Source organism: Homarus americanus, unplaced genomic scaffold (assembly GCF_018991925.1).
Source record: "Homarus americanus isolate GMGI-L3 unplaced genomic scaffold, GMGI_Hamer_2.0 scaffold367, whole genome shotgun sequence".
NCBI lineage: Eukaryota > Metazoa > Arthropoda > Malacostraca > Decapoda > Nephropidae > Homarus > Homarus americanus.
The window spans coordinates 16,823,973-16,839,226 of NW_024743709.1; the positions used below are offsets into that span (position 1 = coordinate 16,823,973).

Consider the following 15,254-nt stretch of genomic DNA (forward strand, 5'->3'; position numbering starts at 1 on the left):
ATGACATTGTAATGGCCCCTGTCTCATCAACAGAAGTATTATATAAATGGGTTCTTTGGGGCAATTGATTGGGGCAAATGTACCTCCCCAAGTATATGGAAGAAAATCAATTGCTCACACTTTTCTCTTAGAACTCAGACATCCAGGTTGAAGAGTAAGGGCTTTGGCAGCACCCTTGCACTAGTATATTTCCAAGTGTAACAAGGTACGGCTCTCATACGGATACGTGAGCTCTGTAAATCAAAAGCCACTTGCTTCATTCTTGATCATAATACATATAATCATCTTAACCTGAATGCACCCATGCACATTCACACACCACAGTTTTTGTTTCTTTTTTTTAATAAAATTAGAGGGTTGGTTTATCACCCCCACTCCCTTAAGAGCTAATTGCCCATGGCAGGTAGTAAGGTTGCTACATCCTCACACACCTACTTACATTTATTGGTAATCAATCAAAAAAGTATGTACAGTATATAAATTGGACAAATATATAAGCCAAAACTTGTCAATGATTCCTTTATTAGTAAATTAGTAATCAAGAATATGGTTGGATAGTTCTTCACAATATATGTTAAATTCTCTGTACAGTATAACCTTAATAAACACAATACAATACATTAAAAATAAATAATGTAATTTTTTGCAGGGAAAAATATCTAATGGCCTACATAGATTTTATGTAAAATGATAGCCAATGTTAAGTAAATAAAAATTTAGGACTAATCCTAAAATACCCATTTTATAACGTATAGATTAGGCAACTCTTGTATTATCAACTAAATTACTTCTAAGTCCAAGGGTTGAGACCCTAAGATTCTGCAATCATTACCCTAAAGCCCGAGAATGATGAGTCTTACTGTCTCGCTAGCATGAGTGTTTTGCAACCCATATTTGACTTTGATTATACAGTACACTATCAATTCCTTGGCCATTCCCCAGTTCTAGCTCACCATGTTATCCTTTGGGGTTGAGGAGGTAACAACTCATATCCAGGCTTGGTTGTATAATGGGATTTCAAGATCAATCCTACATCTATAAAGTAACACCTGGCTTGGGCAACTCATGTATCCAAAGCTTCCCAGATAAAAGGAGCGAAGAAAACAAACTCAAATGCTAATATAAATTAAGAAGCCCCCTGTAAAACTTGTCACCAAGAATCAGCCTCACAGACCTGATTTCTGGTTGTAAGAATTTTATAATTTTGTCAATCAAGAGAAGCTCTATTGTTCCACACCCTGAACTATTATTCAATACCAATGAATACAAAGTAAAACTAAATGCAACTCTCCAGTCAGAACAAAACACTACCTTTAATGAAAAGTGAATGGCGAGAACCACCCTCAGTTTTCCAAGCGTGGAAACTAATGCTAGTACCAAGTTAAAAAAAAGAAAAGAAAAAAAAAACAGTATTATTCTTACACAAGAGTTTCAGGCCAACTACACAGGCTAGAAGGGTTAAAATGGATGAAGCTATTGCCTCTCCTTAGAGCATGGAGCTCTGAAATCCTTTTTCTTGCAGTGAAGGAATGGAGTAAAATGACTTCCATGAAAGGCGATTCCTGGGTTTTCTACCAGTAGGCATCATAAGTTGAACATGAAGTGCCCAAGCCAAGCATTAGACAATAAAGTAAAGAGTGCTGTACAAGCAAAATAAGGTAAACTAAATGAACATTATAAGCATTGTGAACACTGCCCTTCCCTCCATACATAAGAAAACACAAGAAGACAATTTACGACGTGTTACCCGGTTCTTTTAAACATGTTTCTCATTGAGTAACTTAAGACACTTCATGCAATGATCTAATGAAACATATATATCACAGGGAATAACCTTACAAAAATATTTCAATGATGAAATAATGAATAGTGGATTGACCATACCGTAATTCATTTAGCAGCAAACTAATGATGTAAAACTGTGCTTACAATGGACAAATATTGCCAAGAATATCCTGAACAAGTCTTGTTCAATGAGTATCAAGTCCCTTAAAACAATATTTCTACTGTCACATCTGACACAAATTATTTGTAAGGAAACAACTTCCATTGCATGGTTACTTTTCTGTTGCCAATTAAAATATGTACTGTACAATTTAAGGTTCATTATTCAGAACAAATTCAACCATTCCACTTTCAATAAATAAGAGCATTATTTAACAGCTTTAAGAAGATTTTCTATGCTTGGCAGCTCTGGGACCTTTGTACTTGATGAAAGCAAAAAGGTTGTCTCTTACGGTCAAGACCAAAGCTCGGTGGTCACCCAGTTTCTTCTTCTCCTGTTGATGCTAGTGTAATGATAAACATTGTATATATTAATTATTAGGCAATGCACAATTAAAATTGAAGACATGGGAGTTACAAAGAATTATAAAATTAAAAAATGTCAAAGAAAAACATTGTACAAAGATACATAGCCAAACCTGACTATGAATTATAATCTTTCAACTCCACACATGCATTAGTTCTATGACAAACACGAAAATGTTTAAGGCCAAGGCAAAGAAGACACAACTACAAAAGGAAAAGATGACAGTCCCACATTCCTTAAAACAAAAAATCTAAACTAAATGGTGTGATGGTGTGGAACAACTTACCCACACCCATTAGAGCAAAGATTACGCTCCCTTCCTTTAAATCATCTCTTAAAAAGCATCTAATGTCGAAGTACTGATATTCCTTGTAATACCTACTATATATACCTGCTCTTATTGTACCATCAAAACAAGTAACCGGAAATTATCATGTAAATAGATAAGAAATTACCATTGCAATAAATATATTTGCCAACTATGGTAGACATAATCCTGACAGCTCTGTCCTGTTGTTCAACCTTAATACTATACAACCAATGTTGTACTGCTTCCCCATTATATATATGTTTTCCAATTCCACTGTAACTGACGTATAATTCTTATAATATAAATGTAAAAAAAAATACATAAATAAATAAATATTGAAGTGATAACCGTGGTAACATTATGAGATGTTCTTATTACCAGCATGCTATTGTACTATTCCAGATGTTACTAAATGTTACATAATACTTCCTTGAGATAAATGTATAGTATATATCAGGTGCCTAAAAGAGAGCACAGGTTCTCAACTGGCTCAGCCATGTTAATATTGCTATTATTATCATCCACTCTGTATCTGTGTTTTTCTGGCTAAATAAACTGTTTCAATTCAATTCAAAATTCAATTCAAATCTTCACTGTATCTATTCTTTCAAATGAGCAAAAAATTTTGCCTAAAGAGAAAATTTATAAAGATTTTTCTCCTTTACTTCCATCACTTACAGCTGAAATGGGAATGCGAAAATAATTCCACTCTATGTCACATTCACAATACAGTGATACAGGTATCTCCATTAGCCGGAACAATTGGTGCAGAGCAGTTCAGGGCAGAGATTGCTGGGTAACGAGACAACTCTCTCAAAGCTGGAAAAAACCCTCATCCCTGGAATTTTCCGGTACGGAAAAATGTTCTCGGAATTTCCAGAAAATGCGCCCGATTTTCATCTCTCAAAACGGAAAAACTTCCCAACCCGAATTTTCCGTGTATCAGGAAAACTGTCTCAGAATTTTCCAGAAAATCGTTCCCAAAGCCGGAATTTTCCGAAAAATTCCTACTTTGGGAATGATTTTCCAAGAAAATTTCAATTCCTGCTATCGGAGAGTTTCGGGTTTGAGGGATTCCAGCCAACGGAGATATTACTACAGTATAAAAGCCGTGAAAAAATAATTTCGATACTCTAATGTAGCTTAGAAACATGGAAAATATAATATAAAACTTTAAATAAGAAATATGAAGAACATGAGTGTGAATTCTGTCTCTCTAAGATGCAGTGGAACTCTTCCATGCCACTGTAGAGAACTCTCGTGGCCAGTAGTGGAAGTTGTTAAGACGCTTGTACACAACCTCCCTTGCTCCCCATGCAACCCAATGTGCAATCCATGGAGGGGCAAGGTCTGCTTGTTTAAACCCGCATAGTTTAAGGGTTTACTGTACAATGGGGTTAGGGACCTCAAAAAACCATCGCTAAATGATCTATCGTATACTGATATTAATAACATATGGGGAAAAAGTTTCCTTTCCTAAGCCGCTGAAGAGACAAAACAAGTTTTATATCCTGCTGCTGTAATGATTAAATAATGTCTAAATAACTCATATAACATATAAAATGACAAAGAAACAATAAATTTATACAAAATAAATAATTTTTTTATATACAAAACAAAGATTTATTTTAATTTTCCTTACACGAACGTACAGTCTCGTTCAAGATTCTTCGAACACTGCTGGACACAGCTGGCAACTCAAGGCTGTTTGTTTACTATATAATGCGTAGTAAAAATTATGAATAAATGGAAAAGCAATCGGTGATTGGTTACTTAGTTATCCGTTGCTTAATTTAATTTTTGGGCTTTGTTGTTTCGCATTATATTATACTACGTACTATAGTAAACAAACGGCCATGAGTTGCCAGCTGTCTCCAGTAGTGTTTGAAGAATCTTGAACGAGACTGTACATGTGTGGACCTGGCAGATTGCCAAGTTAGATGTCACTTTTCTTCATACCAGGCAAGCTGTGTTATTGTTATTTTTCAACTCATATTTGAGCAGCTATACATATTTTTTATTTCTTTCACTGTGTTACACACAATTGTTCATAGAGATTGTGCAAAATAAAAATAAAATTATTGTCATATGGTCAAAAATATAACTATAATAAAAACATTTCTAAAGTCCCAGGTGGTTAGTGTGCGATCGTGGGAGGGAAGGAAGGAAGGAATGGGGGAGGAGGGAAAGGGGGGAGGAGGGAAAGGGGGATTACAGATATCTGAGGTCTTACTGTAATGATTAAGATGATTAATATAATATGTGTATCACCGTTCATTCCCTCATGTCCACTACCAAGTTAACTGGAAGGGTTTAGTGTTGGTGTTATATTTTAAATAAAAGTCTGGGTGGTAGCAGCCTTGAGAATTAAAAAGAATGTGTAATATATAAAAATGACGTGGTTCTCCTCAGGATCAACCCACAGAAGAGAATACAGTGGTTCCTGGTTAACACACAATTCGCTCCAGAAGGTCGTCATTGCTTAAACCCATTGTTTCAATGGGGTTGAGCAATGGTTCAGCTCCTGAAACATACAAACTAAAAATAATGCAGTACACACTTTGAGGTGTGGCCTCCTGGTTGATGATGATGATGATGGGAATTAAAAGTGGGGGTTGGAATGATGGGGTGGAAGAGAAGGAGAAGAGAAGGCAGTGGGGTGGAAGAAAATTACCCCATGCTTCATGCCATCATTTCACCCATAAAATTTTAAGTTCATTTGGTGTAATTCAAGATTATTTTCTTTTAAAACAAACTGCTCTATATATTGTCATTATGTAAAATAAATTTCAGAATGACCAATAATTGTACGCAAAAATGTAAAAATAGTTTATGTTCAAGAGTCTCAAGCAAGATGCTTCCTCACTGAGCAGAGACACAAACTGACGCCTATTCTGGGTGAGTCAAGTGACTGTTTGGTAGCTAAAAACAGTTCCTGTTACTTCAATTATGTTACATAATTGTTAAAATGACTGAAAATTTTAATATAAGACTTGGAAAATTATTGAATAGTACAACCTTCTTGATATTTACTCAAATGGTATGAATTTAAGCCGTAAAACCGATTACTGTATTGGCGGACTAATACTACAGCTGGTGAGCAGGAGAAAACATGTTGACACGATTTCGTGGGATTTCGTTAACCGAACTGAATATTCTTATGGGAGGTAATTCGTTAACAGAGGGATCACTGTACAGTATAAATAAATAGGTTGGAAATAATTAATCAATCAAAGCATTTTCCCCAATACTCCAGTCAAACCAACCCACCCAACATATCTCTGAGCTTAGTGTGTTTATCACTCGTCCGTGCTCGATTGAAAAATAAATAAATAAAATAAAATATAAAACCCTGAAATAATAAAAATGAAGAGCATGGGTGTATATGTTTGGTAAGTGAACGTTTGTGTGTGGAGGCAGTGGGCTCTCGCTCTCCTCCCCCTGATGTAAGTCAGCTGGGTGATTGCCTGGCTGAACTGTGTCACATCACACAGAAGATGGTTTGAGTGTCGAAGGAGCTACTCTTTGTACATAAGATAAATATAGTACTTTCAGCGGACAGATGTTCATGATAATTTTCACTTTATATTATTATCCATTTTATGGAAGCTTCTTGGTCCCATACTTTTCAGTTAACAGATACTTAACTGTCCAGTACTTTATAAAATACATACCTTTGATTTGAAATGTGGCTGGATCCCCTTTAATCTGTCCACCAAGTGTACATGGTGGAAGCTTGATTTTTGTCATCAGAATAGAGATCAATAATAACATCCAAGGCCTCAGCAGAAACCCACAGCTCCTTATCAGTGGCACCAACCTAAAAAATAAAATTGCTCTTTATGTTCGAAAATACAGGGAAATACAAATCCTGAAATCCCATTTAATGGTTGAAGACTGAAGATGAATGACTGAAATTAGATAATGCATTTCTCTTGCAAAATAGCCTTACCTGTACTTGACGCCTCTGAGATAGGGCCAAGATGCTGTTTGACCCTTTGACTGCTAAGCTCAACTGATTAAAGGAAATCTTATGATATTTGCATCTACCTGTATTCCAAATTAATGCTGCATATTCCTACTCACATCATTACCTCCATTGGATCTGACTTTTCAAGTGAAGCCACATGGATTTGAGTGGTTCAATCACTGCAATATGTCTGAAAATAATTGTAAAGTATTGTATCATGAAATTTGTCAATGTTGTCAATCATTTTACTGTGATGACTCAATCATAAAATTAGGAGGTAGCTAAAAAAGAACAAGAGTCTATGATACACTACCTTTGTAAGCAAAGTGTACAGAAAGAATTCATTATTGATAGTGGTGCCAAGTTAGAATTCTCAAAGATTAAAGCTATTGATAATCCATTTGAGAAGGTTGTGATGCTACCCTTTACATTATTTGTCTGCCACAAGTTATCACTGTAGCATGAAGGATACTCCTTATTTTCTTAATTTCAAAGAGAACCTTCTGCCCATTTTCTGCAGGAAGAGGGCCTTGACATAATGTGGGTAATCTTCCTGAACAATTTGTTGTGATTGTGTTTTTTCCTGTTTTACCTTGAATATCATTGCTTGTTCTTGCATAGTCTTCATGATTTGCTCAAGCCTTTGAAAAGGTACTTGGATGTTGGAAAACTAGGATGTACATGGGAAAAGTAGGAGCTCCCCTGGAGACTATTATCATTGATACTTTAATGTGACTGAGATCCACATTGCCAGATACATGAAAAAGTTTTAGTTGTAAATATATTTTATTATGAAAAAATTTTGAATTTTCTTCTATAAAGTGTAAAACTACCACTGTCCAGGTGTGGCATATTTAGTTATTGGAGTAGTAAATAATTACAGATTTGAGTATTGTAATTAATTACATTATCAACTGCAAACATCAAACTATTTTCAGAGGTAGAATGAAAGGATCACTGATGTCTCTGTGAATTTGATTAATTCAACCCTTGCTTATAGTGACCATTTTCAAACAGACAGACTGAGGCCCATCCTGGGGGGCAACACTGCAGAGCTATTAAAAACAACAACAACTGTGCAACACTATAGCTATAGGAGCAATCAGCAATATCATAATCACTACAGGTATCATCCTATATACTATTACCTGTAATGATATATTTATGGCAATCATTGGAAGAAAAGTTTTTACTTCACACACACACTACTACTGTTATTTTGCTGTCACTCGGAATCATCCAACTATTATGCAATGATACAACTTATTAAAGATGGCACCTTCATTGGTGAGCTTGGTGATTGCTGAAGCCGATATAGGACCGGCAGGGCCATCCACAGATGATGTACGTGTGGAGGGCTACATCTAGTGCAGGAAGGATGGCGGCAGCCTTAGTTTGCAGTCGGACTCACTTGAAAGTACAGTATTGACACCTCGTGTGGTGCTCCTCCAAGCGTGATGGTGTGGAGTGATCGTTTCCCAAGTGAGGGGGTTGATTTGGCACTTTTTTAGGCTTATCTTAAGACTATCCTTAGACCTTTTTTGTTGCCGCCCGGCGTTACGTTTACTATTCGTTAGGCGACTGTAAAGTAGCTGTTTTGGAAATCTACTGTTGTCCATGCAGGTAAAATGGCCAGTCCAACGTAGTTGTTCTTGGATAATGGTAGCCTCAATACTCCTACAGTTGGTGTCACCGAGAATACTGGCAATTATTCTCATCTTCAGCGAACTAGGAGGATGGAAACATAGACTCCTGTATGTGACCCATGTCTTGCTGCCAAACAGCAGGTTGGGAAGGTCCACTGATCAATATAATTATAGCTTTGTAGATAATTTTAGCTCCCTACTGCTGAAGAGACAGGTATGGAGTCTGGGGTTGGGCACAACTGATCCAATGTTGAATCTCTTCATAAATGTTTGCAGTGGTGGACAACTGGGAGCCAAAGATACTGAATGTTTGCGGCTAACATTAGAGAGGGTAGGAACATTAAGCTGGATGGATTGTGGAGGTGTGGCTGAACCAGGGACAGGCTGAAAGAGAATCTGAGTCTTATGTACATTCATCTCAAGGTCAAAGTGTGCATATCTGCGTAGATGTTCAGGATCTCCTGTAGGTCGTGTTCAGTGTGAGAGACAAGGGTGAGGTCATCTGCATACTGAAATTCAGTGATGGAAGAGGCTGGCTCCTTTGTTCCTGTCTGGAGTCGTCTTATGTTGAAAAGTCCCTTCATCCGGTAGTGGATGTCCACCTGCCGGCTAAATTGGCACTGTAACGAGTAAGGAAGGCAGCCAAGAAAATGGAAAAAGAGAGTTGGTGCCAGTACACATCCTTGTTTTACCCCAGTTTGGATGAGGAAGAGCTCAGACTGGGTGCCACTGTGCAGGACACTGCCATTCATGTCATCATGGAGTTGCTTCACAATGGCGATGAATTTTAGTGGGCAACCAAAATGACTGAGGGTCTGCCAGAGTGCTTCCCTGTTGACTGAGTCGAAGGCCTTGGTAAGATCGATGAAGGCCATGTACAGGTCCCGATACTGTTCTTTGCACTTTTCTTGCATTTGGCGGGCAGCAAAGATAATGTAAGCGGTGCCACATGATGTCTAAAGGCACATTGAGATTCTGGGATTTTCTTCCGGAAGAAGTCTGTTCAGGAGGACTAGGGCGATAATCTTGCCATCTATGGACAGCAGCGAGATCCCGCGATAGTTGGCACAGTCTGACCGGTCTCCCTTGTTCTTATAAATATTGACGATGGAAGCGTTTCTAAGATCTTGGATTTTCCTCCTTCTCCTACATATTCTCCTCCAGGATTGATTGAGTGATTGTGGTAATTACAGCCCTGACGTCACAAAAGCTAAGGTCACATGTATATGAATTAAAATAAAGGCTTATAAGACTAAAATCAAATAATACAAGATAAAAACATAAATAACAATGTAAAAACATAGAATTTGAGTTAAAAAAATAAATAAATAAAATTAATAGACAAACCTCAAAGCTTGTGTAGGATAGGTTCTTCCACAAAGGAGAGGACATCCTCCACACTACTCACTCCCCCTCCCAGCATCAAAGTGAGAAGGTAAGACCCATCCACCCCTCCCCGACACTGGGAGAGGTGCTTACTACAATGATCTCTGAGACTGGAGCATTCCACCATGAGGTGTTGATCAGTCAACGGAACCATGCAGTTATCACAATGGGGAGGGGGCGCCTTCTCCATTAAAAACCCAGAAAGCAGTCATGTGTGGCCAATATGGAGGCAGGCCAAAGCAGTGTCCCGGCAGCGTGACACTCCCTGATATCTCCAAGCACCCAATGCAGGGTGGATACTCAGAGCTTGTTTACTCCAACAGTATCCCACCTGCGTTACCAACTTGAGCAGATGGCAGCTTTTATTGCTGGCTTTATATCAGAGGCAGGTAAAGGAAAATGATGTGCCACAGGACATGAAGCAGCTGGTTTTGACACAGCATCAGCACGGTCATTCCCCTTCTCCCCCACAGGTTCTGATTATCTGTGTCACAGGGGTCTGAGCCACGCATGGCTCGGGTAATGAGGACATCCTGCGATCGTTTGGATCATGGATGTTGCCAAAAACCCTTGAACTTGTCCTCCTGCCTAAACAGTGTTGGTGAGAGTGAGGTTGTGTTCAGCACACTTATTGAGGAGTAGGCTGTTGGAAATCACACTTGCCCACTCTGTTTCTCCCTATGTTCCATGCCATAAGTCAGCATCTCCCAACTCTGGCATTGAAGTCACCTAGGAGCACAACCTTATCTTCTCTGGGAATAGAGGCTAACACTTGGTCAAGGTTGGCATAAAAGGCCTCATTGATGTCATCTTCTGCATCCAATGATGGGGCATATGCATTGATGAAGAAGGCATGATGTGAGTGGAACTTGGAGCTCCATGAGGCATTAGTTGACCCTAACAAGCATTACAGTTATCCTATGTAGGATGGATTGGCAAATGGCAAAGCCAACTCCATAAACATGGTTTCTCTCCACAGCAGGCTTACCTTTCCAAAAGATGGTATTGCCAGATCCCCACTCTGTAAGTCGACCCTTGTCTGAGAGCCAGGACTCACTAATGGCTGCTATGTCGATGTTATACATAACTCCTTTGCCACAAGGTCGGTTCTTCTTTCAGGATGCTCAATTGTGCCAGTATTTAGAAGGGTCCTGACATTCCATGCAGCGACCACAAGAAGTTACATAGTTTTTTTTGCTTTGATCTGTGATATGTTTTTGATAGCATTAGGATGACCTTACTGGGAGCAATTGCCCAGTCAGGTTGTGTTTTTAGGAAGGCTATGTTTAGGGTACCCTTTCTAGGCCCCTTCCCATGTGGGGCGAGCAGTGGCTCCTGGTAAGGGTTGCTCAGTCGTACAGACAGGAATGGATTGTACTGCTGCTTAGATCCCAGTGCATAAACGACCATCTTATCTAAGCTGCCCACATGCAGAGTTGTGATTCGAGACTCCTGGCAGTCATCTTTGCCTTTAAACCATCACCCCTTGTCTAATGCCATAGGACTTTTGGGGGATTAGGTGTTCTGATGATGATAAAAATTATGATAAGCTGGATGATGGCTGTACGTGAGTTGATTTATGTGGTGAGGCACAAGCGCAGGCTGCAACCACATCTTGGCTCTCCAGCCTTTCCTAATCCAGTGGTGAAGGTAGCTGCAACAACTGGGGAAGGAGTTGTAATGGCCAGTGTTGATTTCACCTTTGTAGTCTATCCATCTTGCATTGCCTTCATCCGCCGGTGTAGTTGTTGGGTTCCTGTGTTAGTCACCTCTTCCGCCTAATCCGCCATCCAACTTTAAATGTAATGTATATTGGAAAGGATTCAATTGACATCAATCTTAATCAGACTAAAATTACTTGCAATTTATCCTTCCGGGGCTTAAGTTTTCAGACCCATGAGAAAGATTGAGGCCCTTCACAGCAATCCAGTCTGCTACACCTAAGACTGGCTGGTCCTGAATGAATTATACAAAGCGAATACTATTAAATCAGAAAAGTTACTAAAAGTATTGTAAACCTACCTTGAGTAAATACTCAGTAGCAGTATTTAGGACATCAAAGACTGCACCAGAATTCAGGGACTCTTCTGTATTTTGTGTAACAATAAGACATCCCAGCGTCCCTACCATGCGTGCGAGGTTGGCTCTGACACTGTCTATCGTGCATGTTATGCCAGCTTCAAAGATTAACTGAAAAATTAAAGAATATGTTTTTGTTTTTTTACAGAGTTAAAGAAATGTGTTCATAATACAACTCCATATTTGTTACTTTTGGAGCAAGAAATATAAAACTCGACAGGGTGAGTTTGATTAAAGGTTTGTTTGTGAAAACAAGAGTAGACCCCCCAATAAAGAACAACCCTCAAGGAAGCAATTCAGTAAGAATACCAGCTTCTTAAAAGAAAAAAAAAAAAAAAAAAAAATCATGAGGAAAGAGTTCCAACAGAACACTGTCAACTAAACCACGATTTGATCACAAAAGCTTTTTTTTCTAATAGTTTGGACCACAGGTGTTTTGTGTACTGTACAGTACAGCTAAACTCTATAATTCAAAATAATAGGGAAAAGAACAAATAAACAACGGTACTGTATGTTTACATTATCTGCCCCAATCAAAATTAAAATATTTCTAAGTACAGTACAGTACCACATGTAGGTGCTTGGCCCAGGCAATGATGGAAAAATATGTGAGAAAAAGCTTGCACAGTAGACCATTGTACACTTCACGACTGACCAACATGAACTGACCGTGACCGAAACACGTGACACTTATAGTACAACATGCCCTTCAAATTCACGTGGGTCAGGTTTTCAAAATGGCCTTCGCCAAATCCACGAATAACATTTGCTGACCAGCGGGGTACATTTTTACTTTTGTACAAAGAAATGTATATTCCCTTTAAGTGTTTGCCCTTAGGACAATTATTTCTTTTACCTGTATTGTATATATGTGTGTCTGTGTGAACACAGACACAAAACATATACAAATAAATAATAATGGGAAAATCCTCTCACAAATACAGTTATCAGAAGAAAATTTATTAAAAATGTTGAGTCTACCCTCAAGTCCACTCTGTACTTTATTAATAACAAAGCATGGAGAAGATTTTAGGGTAGACTCAACATATTTTTGTGAGAGGATTTTTCCCTAACAAGGTCGGGATATATTGCGAGATAAGGTCCAATGATGTTCGCTATACTGTATACTGAATAGCGATATATAATTACATGTAATCAGTGGGGAAAATAGGGTTAGGTTCTGGAGGCCAATAAAAATGACTAAACTTGACTTAATGAGTTCATTTTCTGACTAACTAAAGCACCAATGAACACTAGATTTGGGAAACACAGGCTGTTTCATTATCAATATCAATGAATACCAGACTCAACAGCCGACACACCATCCCGGGAACACTAGAATAGGCAGCAGGCGACACATTGCCACCCTCACTGCAGATGACACACTGCCACCCTCACTTGACAATCCCACACCTACATAAACAAACAAACCAAAAGTATTAGTTACAGTATTAAATCTTTTCTATTAAGCTTTCCATTCTCTTCACTTCACTTTTCACGTCACTAGCAACCCATTTACACTCACCTTAGACGTTGTAAGCTGCAGCAGTCGGCTGCTAACTCGTCATTCACTCAGAAAGACTGTGCTGGTGACCGGGGCGAGTGTGAATGCGTGGGTGAGCAGCCCGCGTGGCGCCTCTGGTGAGCAAATAACGCATTTGTTTGCCATGGTGTTAAATTTGAAATATTTACTGCCCGATTTCCATTGCGAAATAAGTAAATTTATCGCTATACACTATACAGGTACTCCTTGACTTACGACAACCCGGACATACGACCGCCGTAGTCATATAAAATATTTTTAAAAATACGTATTTTCTAGTTCCGAAATGTTTCCATCCTGTACGACAGCATGGGCTGGGCCGCCTCGTGGTGTACAGCATCCATGTTGTAGCTAGCTCAGTTGGTGTTTGGCCGTCGTTGTTGTTAATGATCGCGCTGTGTACTGACAAAATTTTTGTTTCTAATTCCCTTTAAAATGACTGGCAAGAGTAAAAGTGAGAGTTCTCGTGGTGCTGATAAGAAAAGGAGACAGTCAATTACTTTTAAGATGAAAATGAAAATAATAATACAATATGAAAATGGAAAACGGTAGCAACCATTTCACGCGACTTTGGCTTCTCTCTTTCGACGATATCAAAAATTTTTAAGGACAAGGCAGAGGCATTTGCTACTATTAATAAGGGGATGCAAATGTTTGAAGAAATGGATCAAAATGTTGAGACTTGCTACAGGGAGATTTACAATGAAAAGAAAAGGCAAACTGTGCAGTCTAAATTGGACATACATTTTAAGAAGTCCCCCACTGCTGCCTCTGCACTCCCTAAAGATGATCCAATACCTTCAACAAGCAAGTATGTTAGCCTGTCTGAAGAAAGTGAACTTGATGACCCACCCAGCCCTGTCTCCTCCTCTGCTTCATCCAATTAATGTACAATAGTAGTCTACATGCTTAATTAAAAAATTATTGAGGCCCTGCGTGCACTCAGCTGCCTACATTAAAGGTAAGTGCACAGTAACTTTATTAATTTTGCATTATTTATTACTTTTACTGTACCGTATTTTAGAATTTCTATGTTTGAGAAAATGCAGATAATTTTGGGAGTTGCGATATAAAAAAAAATCTTTAAATTGCTATATATCCCGACCCTACTGTATTATTTACAGTGGTTGCATTTGTTTTTGTGTGTACACACACACACACACACATAGGGGTGTACAATACAATACTGTACATATATACAATCAAGAAAAAATTCAGAGAGAGAGAGAGAGAGAGAGATGCTGGCTAAAGTGGCTTTCAACATTTTCATACCACGCATCTGCACACATGGATTTCTACAAAAAGTACAGTGAGTGGGATGAGCAGACCTGGTGAACAGTATTGTGGAGCGTTGAGGCAACTTTCTCAGTGATTGGGACAGTGGAGGGGGTGTGTATCATGCAGTAACACACCTCCTAAAGTACTCAGTAAAGACTGTTAAACATCCATCATCTTTAATGGTATGGTGAGGGAGTTGGTTGTGTTACCTAAAATGTAATGATGAGATTTGATTATCTAGAACCTTTGTGTACCATGCTACCTGACCCATTTGAAAAGAATGGGGCCTTACTCATGCAGGATGGATCTCCCTGACATAATGCTCATCTTGTGAAAGAGTGGATACAGGACTGTCAGGTACCCTATTTCAAAGACTGTAGTCCATTGTAGTGCTGACTCTGTGACGTGGACACTACTTCAGTTCAAAACTCTAAGCTTCTATTAGGCAAATGTGGGGGAATTTGCAACAAGAAATGCTCCAGAACCTCGCAGACAGTGTCCCAAAAGACTTAACGAGTGTATGAAGAGGAAGGGGAATATAACAAAGTACTAGTGGGTTGGTGAACATTAATTGCTTTTGTTTAATGTCATTAGATATGTACTAGCTATTTTTTTTTCAGCTGGTGCAAATTGTATATACTGTACATGGACAGGTATAGTAATCTCCCCGTTGGCCGGAATCTCCAGTGCCGGAACTCTCCAATAGCCGGAATGAATTTTGAGCCTTCCGG

General features: G+C 38.7%; 1 protein-coding gene across 1 annotated transcript in view; it reads right to left on the minus strand.

Moving 5' to 3' along the window:
- Positions 1 to 1,224: 1,224 nt before the first annotated feature.
- LOC121877311 overlaps positions 1,225 to 15,254 on the minus strand; it is a 29,398-nt gene continuing 15,368 nt past the window's right edge. The window contains exons 5-7 of the mRNA XM_042382996.1: positions 11,646 to 11,813; positions 6,296 to 6,441; positions 1,225 to 2,288 (exon numbers count right to left, since the gene is read on the minus strand). Of these exons, the coding sequence (XP_042238930.1) occupies positions 6,325 to 6,441; positions 11,646 to 11,813 (285 nt within the window). The 3' untranslated portion in view covers positions 1,225 to 2,288; positions 6,296 to 6,324. The remainder of the gene's footprint in view (positions 2,289 to 6,295; positions 6,442 to 11,645; positions 11,814 to 15,254) is intronic.